Raw genomic sequence first — 15,463 nt, forward strand, 5'->3', positions numbered from 1 at the left:
GTGACTTGTGCGGATGGAATATGTAATTTTCGTTTTTCTCGGAAACGACTTAAGCGATTTGCAATCGGATTGATTCATTTGAAAGCCAATAATAATATCGACAATTCCATACTGGTTATGTCTATTATTTTTAGGTTGGGTCATTCTGGAAGTGACTTGTGCGGATGGAATATGTAATTTTCGTTTTTCTCTGAAACGACTTAAGCGATTTGCAATCGGATTGATTCATTTGAAAGCCAATGTTCAAAGTACGTTTGAACATGAAGTCATGTGCACCCATGTGCAGACATGCGTTCACGTATGCACATGACCCACTGTGCATAACGGTACATTGAAGTAAGTTCTTAATCGCTGATTCCGCCTTGACTTCATATTTGTTTACCTGGAATTGTTGCTTGTAGCTTGGAAAGTTGACCGTTTTCGCGGGGTCCAAGTGACAAGCAACAACCAGAAAAAGATCAGTCTCGTTTTAAATCTCAAACCCGCGCATCGTATTCTCTCCCCCTCAAAGTGAAAACCCAAGTGAAGTGAAAAGTAAAAAGTGAACATACATACAAACATATATAACTAGAGTGAACATTGCAACAATAAACTTTGAAACAGTGAACTAATATATTTAACATTTTAGATACAAAGTGACACAATAACAACCGACTCAAAAACCAAATCTACACTCGACCCACAATTGCAACATCACAACAACCATAAGTGCGGGACACAACATACAACACCAACTAATTCTAATATTGCAAACCCCCCACCTGTTAAATACAATGTCTATCTACTACAATCAACTATACTCATAATTTAAATTTTAATCTACTTACTACTGCTACTTAAATCTATGAATTGTGCTATCTAAACCTAAATATTTGCTACTTAAACACTACGATCTACTTATAACTAATGAATTTAAATAACATAGAAAAGAACATCACAATAAACAATCACCACCACATTTGAATTTTAAACATAAAACTTCCTATGTTTTATTTCGAAAGGCAAAACCCTTAGTTTGACCCCAAACATTTGGTCCATTGCGAACCGGATAAGTGGTTTTTTTAAATAATTAAAAAACCAAAAATCAAAAAAAAATTTTTCTGTTTTGTGCCCAAAAATAATTCATTTTCATTTCAAAAGACCCAGTGACCGAAACACAAAAAAATTCGCAACAACAAAAGTGCAGTGACCCAACAATTAAAAGCAAATGAAATAGAAAAGGTGCGAAAAAAGGGTTGGTTACACACAACCGTACATACATACACGTATGGACGGACGGCCAACACAAAAATATCAAAACACATAAAAGATCAGTTTTGGCAATTTATTAAAAACAAAATAATACACAAATCACAAATTAAAAAATACATAGCGGCTCTCAGTGTTCTTCGTTTGGTTGTGGCATTTATTTTATTGAAAATTTGATAAAATATTCCAACCAAATGAAGATCAAAACGAAATAACAAAAGAAAATAATAACCAAATTGCAAAGTGACAATTAAAGTACATAAAGACTCAAATAAAACAAAAACTAATTAAATTAACAGGGTGACCCGTGTAAAAATAAAAATAATTAATTAAATTTTAATGTGCAAAAAATTGACCCCAAAATCATTAGAAGTTGTGGTAAATCAAAAAAGAAGTGTGCAAAAGACCCAAAAAACGTAAAGTGACCCGCACAGTGGAACAGAAGTGGAAAAAAGTGGAATTTCAAAAAAAATTATAAAAATCAAAAAATTTTTAAATTGTTTAAAGAAGTTTCTTTGTGTTAAATTGAAAAAAAGAAAGAGCTAAAAAATTTAAAAATTTAACAATTTATCGTCCAACCCAAAATTTATGTTAATTTTTTTCTACATATTTTGAAAAATTTTTTTTCTCTAAAAATCATAAATTTTTCAGTATTTTAACTTAAAAAACAAATTAGAGTGTTAAAACAGAATTATGGGTTGCTCGATAAATTTGTAAATCTTATCCCAAACTAATTCTTTCTTTTTCTATCAAACATAAAATATTGTGCATTTTCAAAAAACCCCAACAAAATCAAATTCGTGCGTTCCGTGTAAAAACACAAAAACAAAAAAAATCTACGCTCTGGGATAAAAACGGAAAAACCCGCTACAACGGTTAAATTCCCAAAACTTCATCAAATCAAAAACACTAAAACAACAAAATCCAAGACTCTAACGACACAAAGCTACAAAAATTGCAAAAGGCGCCAACACACAATTCTGGACCCAAGCCAAGCGCCCACCTACACACACACACACATACACACACATCAAAAAAGAAGCTTCAAGGTGAGTACCATTTTGTTTTTCTATTAAAGTGCGCTTGGGTATTACGTCATACATAACCTTTTTTTTCAAAAAAGGAAAAGTTCATACATTTACCCAGCGTACTTTAATATTGTTTTTGATCGTTTTCTGATTATGAATCGCTAATTCGGTTGTCTGATAAATTTTGACCCAATTAATTTTGACCCAAATTAATTTGATCCAAGTGAATTTGACCCATCATCAAGACACACATTTTTTTTTCTCGCATTAGGTTTTTTTGAAATAGATTTGATTTCTACAAATAACCAGTTTTTTTTTAGGACATTTTGTTGTAAAATTTTCCTTGGTTTTATAGTTTTTGAACCTATTTAAAACATATACAAGCCAATTACAAAATGGATAAGAATTTACGCGAAAAATTTGTAAACTGTGTGAATGATTTAGTAGATTTTGAAAGCGTTTACTCCGCGGCTAAGTCAGATGATAATATACATTCGTTAGAAATCACGCGGGTAGAACTCAATTCTTTATGGGATCAAATCAAGAAGGCATACTTAGATTGTAGGGACCGCATTCCGGAAAAGGATGAGACACCTATAGATAAAACTAAACTTCGAAATAATTACAAACAGGCACTAGAAACTTATAAACGGTGTTTAAGCTCTCTTAACGGAGAAACTTTGGCCCTTAACGAGCAACAAGATCAAGAAAAACAGGAGAGAATATCGATGACCCAACAGCGAGACAATAATGATTTTTCACCAGCTCTAAGATTGCCGCCCTGTGACACAGATGTTTTTAAAGGGGGATATCGCGAATGGCCCACCTTTAGGGACTTATTTTCAGCAATTTACATTAACAATTCAAAATTAAGTAAAGTCGAGAAGTTGTTTCACTTAACCCAGAAAACAGCAGGAGAAGCCCGCGAAATAATTTCCAATGTTCCACTGACCCATGAGGGTTTCGACATAGCGTGGAGAAATCTCGTTCATAGGTACGAAAATAAACGCATGCAGGTAAATGAGCAATTGCGAGCTCTTTTTAATTTACCTTCGGTTTCCGTTGATAACGCGTCAACAATCCAGAAATTACAGCGCACTATAGGTAGTTGTACCCAAACTTTACAGACCCTTGAAGTAGAAACGGGGGGATGGGACCCAATCTTAGTTTATCTTGTGTCAACCAAACTACCAAGAATATTTTTAGAAGAATTCGAAAGCAGCCTAGCAGATTGTTCGTCTCTTCCATCGTGGAATCAACTAGATGTATTTTTGACCCATAAATTCAAGACCCTAGAATCAGTCGGCAATATCAAGCCACAATATTCGAGATATAATCAACCCAGATCGGAGTACGATAAGCGGGAAAAGCGAGTTAATAGTTTTCAAACAAATGTAAATCCCAATTTCAAGAACACGGGCTCAAGACCCAGCAACAACACACAATCACACTATAATGCTCAGAATAACAAACCGGTTTGTCAACTTTGTAAATCCAATCATTCTTTGCGAGAATGTCCTCAATTTCTAGAAAGGTCGATCAACGATCGAATAAACATTGTTAAGACAGGTCATCTTTGCTATAACTGCCTTTCTTCGGATCATGGAGTCAGGGAGTGTAAAAGTCGTTTTAGTTGTAGGGAATGTAGTCAACGACACCACAGTTTGATACATAAAGGCAACCAGAGCCAGTACCCTACAACAGGCACACACCAACGAGGCGGAGCACGACCTAGCACCAGTGCTGCCGCTCTCAACACTTTAGTTCAACCCGGTAGACAGGAAGCACGACCTAGCACCAGTGCTACTGATCCTACCACCCTAGCTCAACCGGTTAGCGAATACGCACGCCCTAGTACCAGTGCTGCCGCTTTAACCACCCTAGTACAACCATCGGTATCGCCAAATATACAGTCCACACCTTGTTTAGAAGCACCTTGTTCAACGACTTTGACACTTCAGGAAATCAGACCCACTCCGCAACCCAAAGAGACACTTTTGTTCACAGCAATAGTTCAAATCAAATCTAGAGGACATAGATATGATGCCAGGGCAATCATCGATCCTGGGTCACAATCAACTTTCATATCAGAAAAAATTAGAAACAAATTGCAACTTCCAACAGTTAAGAATTTAATTCACGTCACAGGTTTAAGCGACGCAGTTTCTGAAACATCGACAAAAGCTTGCGTCTTCAATCTTTGCTCACGAGTAAATCCTAGTTTTGAGCTGGAGGTTTGGGCACCAGTCTTAAAGACCATACCTTCTCATTTACCAACACACAATTTAAGGCAAAATCAATTTGGAGATTTTGCACACCTTAGTCTCGCGGACCCCCGATTCTTTGAAAGTCGACCCGTGGACATGTTAATCGGATTAGATATTGGACCCCTTATATTCACAAAAGGCGGTACTATGAAATCCTTTGGATCACTTTTAGCGCAGGACACCGTTTTTGGGTGGATCATAGGAGGACCCATTACGGAAGACCCTAAATCCGACAGACAAATCACACTTTATAGTGCATCATCATTAGAAAAGATAATCACTCGCTTTTGGGAGGTGGAAGAGACCCCAAAAAAGGTTTTGAGGTCAGCAGAAGATATTTATTGCGAAAATAATTACAAAAATACAACACGACGTAATGAGGCGGGGAGATATATCGTAACTTTACCTTTTAAAAGCTGTTCAGAGATCGGTTCATCTAGGAACATCGCATTGGCACAGTTTCATAGAATGGAGAAAAAGTTGTCTAAGACCCCAGATATTAAAGCACATTATGATGCAGCCATATTAGAGTATTTGGAATTAGGACACATGAGGAAGGTAGACCCAAACAGCGTATACAAGACCCCTCACTACTACTTACCTCACCATGCAGTTATCAAACCAGATAGGGTTACCACAAAACTTAGAGTGGTTTTTAACGCATCTAGCCCAACATCAAACAAGAAAAGTCTTAATGATATCTTACATACAGGACCCATACTTCAGCAAGACCTTGTCGTACAAGTGTTGAACTGGAGATTTTTTAAGTACGTCTTCAATGCAGACGTGACAAAGATGTATCGTCAGATCTTAGTAGACCCCAATCAAACAGCATTTCAAAGGATCCTCTTTCGCAAATCAGAAAACCACCCAATTGAGGATTACGAACTCTTAACTGTTACCTTCGGCATAAATTGCGCCCCATTTTTAGCGATTAGGACCCTTCTCCAGTTAGCAGAAGACGTGAAAGATTCTCATCCGTTAGGATCAAGAATTATTAAAGAAAATTTATATGTCGATGATGTATTAGCGGGCGGACACTCCATAGAAGAAGCTACAGCAGCTAGGAAGGAATTAGCCTCCGCATTAGAATCAGCTGGTTTCGAGCTAAGAAAATGGGCGTCAAATGACACACGTTTGTTAAAGGATTTAAATGAAGACATGCTTCTTCCAATAGATTGGTTAAATATTTCCGAAGCTTCTTCGACAAAGACCCTAGGAATTCGTTGGAATATATCAGGTGATAATTTCACTTTTACGGCCCCTACAGTTGAAGAAAAGCAAATGAGCACCAAGCGAGAAGTATTATCAACGATAGCAAGGTTTTTCGACCCATGTGGATGGTTAGCGCCAGTAATTGTTGTAGCCAAGTTAATCATGCAGCAGGTTTGGCTAGATAAGGTAGAATGGGATGACTCGTTGAAGCCAGTGACTCAAATGAACTGGAATAACTTTGTGAGAGGCAGCCATTCTATAGACACTGTATCGATACCAAGATGGGTTCGGTTTACACCTGCTAGTATTGTGGAGATACATGGATTCTGCGACGCGTCAGAAAGCGCATATGCAGCCACAATTTATATACGCGTTGAACACATCGATAAAACTGTAGACACTTTTCTTCTAGCAGCCAAGACCCGAGTAGCCCCAGTTAAGAAAATCTCTCTGCCAAGGTTAGAATTATGCGGTGCAGTTATGTTGTCAAAGTTAACAAATGCCATTGTGCCTAAGCTTCAATTATCAAAGTTTACGACCCATTTCTGGACCGACTCTACAATCGTTCTAGCCTGGCTACAAAAGCCACCATGCTCATGGAGCGCTTTCGTTGGTAACAGGGTTTCAGAGATATTAGAGAACGTCGGCGGTGAGAATTGGAAACATGTTGACTCAGAATATAATCCTGCAGATGTAGCAAGTCGTGGCTGTTCTCCTGACGACTTAATAGCTCATAATTTATGGTGGACGGGACCCCAGTGGCTCAAATTGCCGCATGATCAGTGGCCGCAAGACCGAGTTAATACAGACACTAATCTTGAAGCAAAACAAGTTAAAGTATTCGCAACAGGCACTTTTGATGACCCTTTGACTCGATTTTCGTCTTTAGCTAGAGCATATCGTGTTTTGTCTTACGCAGTTAGGTTCTGGCGTAACACAGGTTCAACTAGATCCTCACTTAAAATTTCATCGCAAGAAATAACCAGCTCAGAGCTCATAGACACAAAGATGCGTCTTATAGTGGCAACTCAGAAACATTACTTCGTTGAGGAATACAGTTCTTTGACCCAAAAGAAAAGGCTTTCACCTAGAAGTAGTCTTTTACCATTCAACCCCTTCATAGATAGAAAAGGAGTAATTAGATCCAATGGTCGTTTAGTTCAATCGCCAGCTTTGACGTACAGCGAACGTCATCCAATCTTAATCCCATATGATTCGCGATTTGCACTCCTTCTAGTGGAATTTGTTCATAAAGTCTCAATGCACGGAGGCAATCAACTTATGACCCGGCTCATCCGTACGGAGTTTTGGATATTCAGATTGAAACAGTTGATCAAGAAAGTTATACACAATTGCAGAGTTTGTACCCTATATCGATTAAAGACTCAGACCCAAATTATGTCATCTCTTCCACCCGAGCGTACTACTTTATCCAGACCCTTTACGAATACAGGGGTAGATTTTGCAGGACCCTTCGGAATCAAAAGCTTAACAGCACGAGCGTGTTTAATAACCAAGGGTTATATCTGCATATTTGTTTGTTTTGCGACAAAAGCCATCCACTTAGAAGCAACAAGTGATTTATCGACTCAATCATTTCTGGCGGCATTAGCTCGTTTCATAGGAAGGAGAGGGTGCCCAGAAAAGATATATTCCGACAATGGAAAGAATTTTATAGGCGCAGCAGAAATGCTCAAGAAAGATCAGAAAGAGTTTATGAAAAGTTTACAGAGCAGCGCCATTCAGCAACATGCTCATCAGAATTTAGAGTGGAAATTTATTCCTCCAGGAGCTCCCCATATGGGGGGATTGTGGGAGGCAGGAGTTAAATCATTCAAGATACACCTTAAGAAGTCTATGCCCAAAATGAACTTCACGTTCGAAGAACTGTCAACCATATTGGCACGTATCGAGGCCTGCCTCAATTCACGACCCCTTAGTCCAGCTTCTGAAGACCCTAACGATTTAGCACCCTTGACCCCAGCTCACTTCCTTATAGGCTCTTCCCTTTTGACCCCGGCAGAACCCGACATCTCAGAGGAGGACATAACGCTTGCAAATCGGTGGAAGAGATTAAAGATTATATCCCAAAACTTTTGTCAGAGGTGGAAGTCAGAGTACTTAAATGAGCTTCACCGTAGATACAAATGGAAGTATCAGCAAGATAACATACAGGTCAATGATTTAGTTGTCATCAGGGATGAGAGATATCCCACCGAGTGGAAGTTAGGACGAGTTTTTAAAACATACCCCGGTGTTGATCAGAACACTCGAGTTGTAGACATTCGAACTTCCAATGGCATAGTCAGTCGACCCATAACTAAGATTGTCAAATTATTCTCAGACACCCCTAGCAATTCATAATCACATCAAAACACGGTACTCACGAGATTTTTGTTACAGATAATGGCCGGATATTTACCTCGCCCAGAGTCCCCACGACCCGCCAGACCCACACGCCCTCGCTTCGACCCACGGGAACCCAGGTATCGCCCCGCATCTTGGCAGTATGCCTGTGGCCTCTGCCAGGAGGACCACGCCATACGGTCATGCCCGCGGTTCCGGCAAATGACACCGTATCAGAGATACGAGACAGTTGAGAGACGGAGTTACTGTCGGAACTGTCTGGCGCGCAGCCATCTGGCCCCAGACTGCCCCGTGGTCACTGCCTGCCGAACATGCGACTACCGCCATCACACAATGCTGCATGGAGCCCCACAGCTTAGGGAGACATACGGCAGCTACAGCCCGCCCCCAATGGAGATTGCCAACCCACGGCAACTTGCAATCGAACCAGCCAACCAGATGCCCATCGTCCAAGGCCCTCCCCCGGTCGAGATACCTTACAGCCGGGCCACTGTTTTTGTACCCACGGCGATGGTGGAATTGGCACCCGAGGAGCAGGACGATTGGGCTGGGGTACGGGTACTTTTGTGCCAGGCATCGACCATCACCCGAATCGCGGCAGCCACAGTAACTCGCCTGGGGATACCAACGAGAGAGCGCAGAGGGCACCGTCTGGCAACAATAAGACTTCGGTCAAGGCATGCGTCGAGGAGGACCATGCATACCATCCGGGCAGTGGTGACCCGGGATTTGCCGCGACGACCCTATTCAGATCCCATCATTCCCGACCCCACAAGCAGCCTAAGATCCCTTTCTTTGGCAGACGCTGACCCTAGGGGCAACGAACCAATCGATGTAGAGGTAGGGGCCGATGCCTACGCCCACCTCCGGAGGAGTGGTGTTGTACAACCCGGATTGGGAGCCGTCTTCGCCCAGGAGACAGATTGGGGATACGTGTTCGTCGGCCCAGTCACCTCACAGGCAAGAAACCAAAATTAAAAAGGTAAGATGTCACTTCGTCACTTGGAGGGGGAGAATGTTCAAAGTACGTTTGAACATGAAGTCATGTGCACCCATGTGCAGACATGCGTTCACGTATGCACATGACCCACTGTGCATAACGGTACATTGAAGTAAGTTCTTAATCGCTGATTCCGCCTTGACTTCATATTTGTTTACCTGGAATTGTTGCTTGTAGCTTGGAAAGTTGACCGTTTTCGCGGGGTCCAAGTGACAAGCAACAACCAGAAAAAGATCAGTCTCGTTTTAAATCTCAAACCCGCGCATCGTATTCTCTCCCCCTCAAAGTGAAAACCCAAGTGAAGTGAAAAGTAAAAAGTGAACATACATACAAACATATATAACTAGAGTGAACATTGCAACAATAAACTTTGAAACAGTGAACTAATATATTTAACATTTTAGATACAAAGTGACACAATAACAACCGACTCAAAAACCAAATCTACACTCGACCCACAATTGCAACATCACAACAACCATAAGTGCGGGACACAACATACAACACCAACTAATTCTAATATTGCAAACCCCCCACCTGTTAAATACAATGTCTATCTACTACAATCAACTATACTCATAATTTAAATTTTAATCTACTTACTACTGCTACTTAAATCTATGAATTGTGCTATCTAAACCTAAATATTTGCTACTTAAACACTACGATCTACTTATAACTAATGAATTTAAATAACATAGAAAAGAACATCACAATAAACAATCACCACCACATTTGAATTTTAAACATAAAACTTCCTATGTTTTATTTCGAAAGGCAAAACCCTTAGTTTGACCCCAAACAGCCAATAATAATATCTACAATTCCATACTGGTATTGTCTACCTAGCACTCACAGTTTCCGAGATATAGAATAATTTTATGTTGGTTCATTCTGGAAGTGACTTGTGCGGATGGAATATGTAATTTTCGTTTTTCTAGGAAACGACTTAAGCGATTTGCAATCGGATTGATTCATTTGAAAGCCAATAATAATATCGACAATTCCATACTGGTTATGTCTATTATTTTTAGGTTGGGTCATTCTGGAAGTGACTTGTGCGGATGGAATATGTAATTTTCGTTTTTCTCGGAAACGACTTAAGCGATTTGCAATCGGATTGATTCATTTGAAAGCCAATAATAATATCGAAAATTCCATACTGGTTATGTCTACCTAGCACTCACAGTTTCCGAGATACAGAATAATTTTATGTTGGTTCATTCTGGAAGTAACTTGTGCAGATGGAATATGTAATTTTCGTTTTTCTCGGAAACGACTTAGGCGATTTGCAATCGGATTGATTCATTTGAAAGCCAATAATAATATCTACAATTCCATACTGGTATTGTCTACCTAGCACTCACAGTTTCCGAGATATAGAATAATTTTATGTTGGTTCATTCTGGAAGTGACTTGTGCGGATGGAATATGTAATTTTCGTTTTTCTAGGAAACGACTTAAGCGATTTGCAATCGGATTGATTCATTTGAAAGCCAATAATAATATCGACAATTCCATACTGGTTATGTGGTTGGGTCATTCTGGAAGTGACTTGTGCGGATGGAATATGTAATTTTCGTTTTTCTCGGAAACGACTTAAGCGATTTGCAATCGGATTGATTTATTTGAAAGCCAATAATAATATCGACAATTCCATACTGGTTTTGTCTACCTAGCACTTACCGTGTCCGAGATATAGATTATTTTTAGGTTGGGTCATTCTGGAAGTGACCTGTGCGGATGGAATATGCAATTTTCGTTTTTCTCGGAAACGACTTAAACGATTTGCAATCGGATTGATTCATTTGAAAGCCAATAATAATATCTACAATTCCATACTGGTTCTTTCTACCTAGCACTTACCGTTTTCGAGATATAGATTATTTTTAGGTTGGGTCATTCTGGAAGTGACTTGTGCGGATGGAATATGTAATTTTCGTTTTTCTCGGAAACGACTGAAGCGATTTGCAATCGGATTGATTCATTTGAAAGCCAATAATAATATCTACAATTCCATACTGGTATTGTCTACCTAGCACTCACAGTTTCCGAGATATAGAATAATTTTATGTTGGTTCATTCTGGAAGTGACTTGTGCGGATGGAATATGTAATTTTCGTTTTTCTAGGAAACGACTTAAGCGACTTGCAATCGGATTGATTCATTTGAAAGCCAATAATAATATCGACAATTCCATACTGGTTATGTCTATTATTTTTAGGTTGGGTCATTCTGGAAGTGACCTGTGCGGATGGAATATGTAATTTTCGTTTTTCTCGGAAACGACTTAGGCGATTTGCAATCGGATTGATTCATTTGAAAGCCAATAATAATATTTACAATTCCATACTGGTATTGTCTACCTACCACTCACAGTTTCCGAGATATAGGATAATTTTATGTTGGGTCATTCTGGAAGTGACTTGTGTGGATGGAATATGTAATTTTCGTTTTTCTCGGAAACGACTTAACCGATTCGCAATCGGATTGATTCGTTTGCAAACCAATAATAATATCTATAATTCCATACCTGTTTTGTCTACCTGCCACACACAGTTTCCGAGATACAGAATAATTTTATGTTGGGTCGTTCTGGAAGTAATTTGTGCGGATGGAATATGCAATTTTCGTTTTTCCCGGAAACAACTTAACCGATTCGCAATCAGATTGATTCGTTTGAAAGCCAATAATAGTATCTACAATTCCATACTTGTTTTGTCTACCTAACACTCACAGTTTCCGAGATACAGAATAATTTTTTGTTGGGCCATTCTGGAAGTGACTTTTGCGGATGGAATATTTAATTTTCGTGTTTCTCGTAAACAACGTAACCGATTTGCAATCGGATTGATTCGTTTGAAAGCCAATAATAATACCTACAATTCCATACTTGTATTGTCTACCTAACACTCACAGTTTCCGAGATATAGAACAATTTAATGTTGGGTCATTCTGGAAGTGACTTGTGCGGATGGAATATGTAATTTTCGTTTTTCTCGGAAACGACTTAACCGATTCGCAATCGGATTGATTCGTTTGCAAACCAATAATAATATCTATAATTCCATACCTGTTTTGTCTACCTGCCACACACAGTTTCCGAGATACAGAATAATTTTATGTTGGGTCATTCTGGAAGTAATTTGTGCGGATGGAATATGCAATTTTCGTTTTTCCCGGGAACGACTTAACCGATTCGCAATCGGATTGATTCGTTTGCAAACCAATAATAATATCTATAATTCCATACCTGTTTTGTCTACCTGCCACACACAGTTTCCGAGATATAGAATAATTTTATGTTGGTTCATTCTGGAAGTGACTTGTGGATGGAATATGTAATTTTCGTTTTTCTCGGAAACGACTTAAGCGATTTGCAATCGGATTGATTTATTTGAAAGCCAATAATAATATCGACAATTCCATACTGGTTATGTCTATTATTTTTAGGTTGGGTCATTCTGGAAGTGACTTGTGCGGATGGAATATGTAATTTTCGTCTTTCTCGGAAACGACTTAAGCGATTTGCAATCGGATTGATTCATTTGAAAGCCAATAATAATATCTACAATTCCATACTGGTATTGTCTACCTAACACTCACAGTTTCCGAGATATAGAACAATTTAATGTTGGGTCATTCTGGAAGTGACTTGTGCGGATGGAATATGTAATTTTCGTTTTTCTCGGAAACGACTTAAACGATTTGCAATCGGATTGATTTATTTGAAAGCCAAAAATAATATCTACAATTCCATACTGGTTATGTCTACCTAGCACTTACCGTTTCCGAGATATAGATTATTTTTAGGTTGGGTCATTCTGGAAGTGACCTGTGCGGACGGAATACGTAATTTTCGTTTTTCTCGGAAACGACTTAAATGATTTGCAATCGGATTGATTCATTTGAAAGCCAATAATAATATCTACAATTCCACACTGGTTCTTTCTACCTAGCACTTACCGTTTCCGAGATATAGATTATTTTTAGGTTGGGTCATTCTGGAAATGACTTGTGCGGATGGAATATGTAATTTTCGTTTTTCTCGGAAATGACTAAAGCGATTTGCAATCGGATTGATTCATTTGAAAGCCAATAATAATATCTACAATTCCATACTGGTATTGTCTACCTAGCACTCACAGTTTCCGAGATATAGAATAATTTTATGTTGGTTCATTCTGGAAGTGACTTGTGCGGATGGAATATGTAATTTTCGTTTTTCTCGGAAACGACTTAAGCGATTTGCAATCGGATTGATTCATTTGAAAGCCAGTAATAATATCGACAATTCCATACTGGTTATGTCTATTATTTTTAGGTTGGGTCATTCTGGAAGTGACTTGTGCGGATGGAATATGTAATTTTCGTTTTTCTCGGAAACGACTTAAGCGATTTGCAATCGGATTGATTCATTTGAAAGCCAATAATAATATCTACAATTCCATACTGGTATTGTCTACCTAGCACTCACAGTTTCCGAGATATAAAGAGTGATTTGTTAAGAGCTTGATAACTTTTTTTAAAAAAAAAACGCATAAAATTTCCAAAATCTCATCGGTTCTTTATTTGAAACGTTAGATTGGTCCATGACATTTACTTTTTGAAGATAATTTCATTTAAATGTTGACCGCAGCTGCGTCTTAGGTGGTCCATTCGGAAAGTCCAATTTTGGGCAACTTTTTCGAGCATTTCGGCCGGAATAGCCCGAATTTCTTCGGAAATGTTGTCTTCCAAAGCTGGAATAGTTGTTGGCTTATTTCTGTAGACTTTAGGCTTGACGTAGCCCCACAAAAAATAGTCTAAAGGCGTCAAATCGCATGATCTTGGTGGCCAACTTACCGGTCCATTTCTTGAGATGAATTGTTCTCCGAAGTTTTCCCTCAAAATGGCCATAGAATCGCGAGCTGTGTGGCATGTAGCGCCATCTTGTTGAAACCACATGTCAACCAAGTTCAGTTCTTCCATTTTTGGCAACAAAAAGTTTGTTAGCATCGAACGATAGCGATCGCCATTCACCGTAACGTTGCGTCCAACAGCATCTTTGAAAAAATACGGTCCAATGATTCCACCAGCGTACAAACCACACCAAACAGTGCATTTTTCGGGATGCATGGGCAGTTCTTGAACGGCTTCTGGTTGCTCTTCACTCCAAATGCGGCAATTTTGCTTATTTACGTAGCCATTCAACCAGAAATGAGCCTCATCGCTGAACAAAATTTGTCGATAAAAAAGCGGATTTTCTGCCAACTTTTCTAGGGCCCATTCACTGAAAATTCGACGTTGTGGCAGATCGTTCGGCTTCAGTTCTTGCACGAGCTGTATTTTATACGGTTTTACACGAAGATCTTTGCGTAAAATCTTCCATGTGGTCGTATAACACAAACCCAATTGCTGCGAACGGCGACGAATCGACATTTCACGGTCTTCAGCAACACTCTCAGAAACAGACGCAATATTCTCTTCTGTACGCACTGTACGCATTCGTGTGGTTGGTTTAATGTCCAATAAAGTAAACTGAGTGCGAAACTTGGTCACAATCGCATTAATTGTTTGCTCACTTGGTCGATTATGTAGACCATAAATCGGACGTAAAGCGCGAAACACATTTCGAACCGAACACTGATTTTGGTAATAAAATTCAATGATTTGCAAGCGTTGCTCGTTAGTAAGTCTATTCATGATGAAATGTCAAAGCATACTGAGCATCTTTCTCTTTGACACCATGTCTGAAATCCCACGTGATCTGTCAAATACTAATGCATGAAAATCCTAACCTCAAAAAAATCACCCTTTAGAATAATTTTATGTTGGTTCATTCTGGAAGTGACTTGTGCGGATGGAATATGTAATTTTCGTTTTTCTCGGAAACGACTTAGGCGATTTGCAATCGGAATGATTCATTTGAAAGCCAATAATAATATCTACAATTCCATACTGGTATTGTCTCCCTAGCACTCACAGTTTCCGAGATATAGAATAATTTTATGTTGGTTCATTCTGGAAGTGACTTGTGCGGATGGAATATGTAATTTTCGTTTTTCTCGGAAACGACTTAGGCGATTTGCAATCGGAATGATTCATTTGAAAGCCAATAATAATATCTACAATTCCATACTGGTATTGTCTACCTAGCACTCACAGTTTCCGAGATATAGAATAATTTTATGTTGGTTCATTCTGGAAGTGACTTGTGCGGATGGAATATGTAATTTTCGTTTTTCTCGGAAACGACTTAAGCGATTTGCAATCGGATTGATTCATTTGAAAGCCAATAATAATATCGACAATTCCATACTGGTTATGTCTACCTAGCACTCACAGTTTCCGAGATA

At 39.0% G+C, this 15,463-nt stretch overlaps 1 protein-coding gene across 6 annotated transcripts; it reads left to right on the forward strand.

Moving 5' to 3' along the window:
* Positions 1-261: 261 nt before the first annotated feature.
* On the forward strand, positions 262-9,522 carry LOC131994208 (uncharacterized). 6 transcript variants are annotated; one of them, XM_059360729.1, is made up of 3 exons: positions 262-336; positions 2,178-2,297; positions 8,162-9,522. In XM_059360729.1, exon 3 carries the CDS (start codon positions 8,165-8,167, stop codon positions 9,101-9,103), a length of 939 nt encoding a protein of 312 aa, XP_059216712.1. In that variant the 5' UTR covers positions 262-336; positions 2,178-2,297; positions 8,162-8,164; the 3' UTR covers positions 9,104-9,522. The 6 variants fall into 6 exon arrangements, with proteins under 6 accessions (XP_059216712.1, XP_059216716.1, XP_059216714.1 ...); XM_059360733.1 differs by having other exon boundaries at positions 301-336; positions 2,195-2,297; XM_059360731.1 differs by lacking the exon at positions 262-336 and adding an exon at positions 343-541 and having other exon boundaries at positions 2,195-2,297.
* Positions 9,523-15,463: the final 5,941 nt, after the last annotated feature.

The sequence above is a fragment of the Stomoxys calcitrans genome, chromosome 1 (assembly GCF_963082655.1).
Source record: "Stomoxys calcitrans chromosome 1, idStoCalc2.1, whole genome shotgun sequence".
NCBI lineage: Eukaryota > Metazoa > Arthropoda > Insecta > Diptera > Muscidae > Stomoxys > Stomoxys calcitrans.

Excerpts from the sequence above, each read along its gene's own strand:
- LOC131994208 (XM_059360729.1), top strand. The coding sequence starts at position 8,165 with ATGGCCGGATATTTACCTCGCCCAGAGTCCCCACGACCCGCCAGACCC.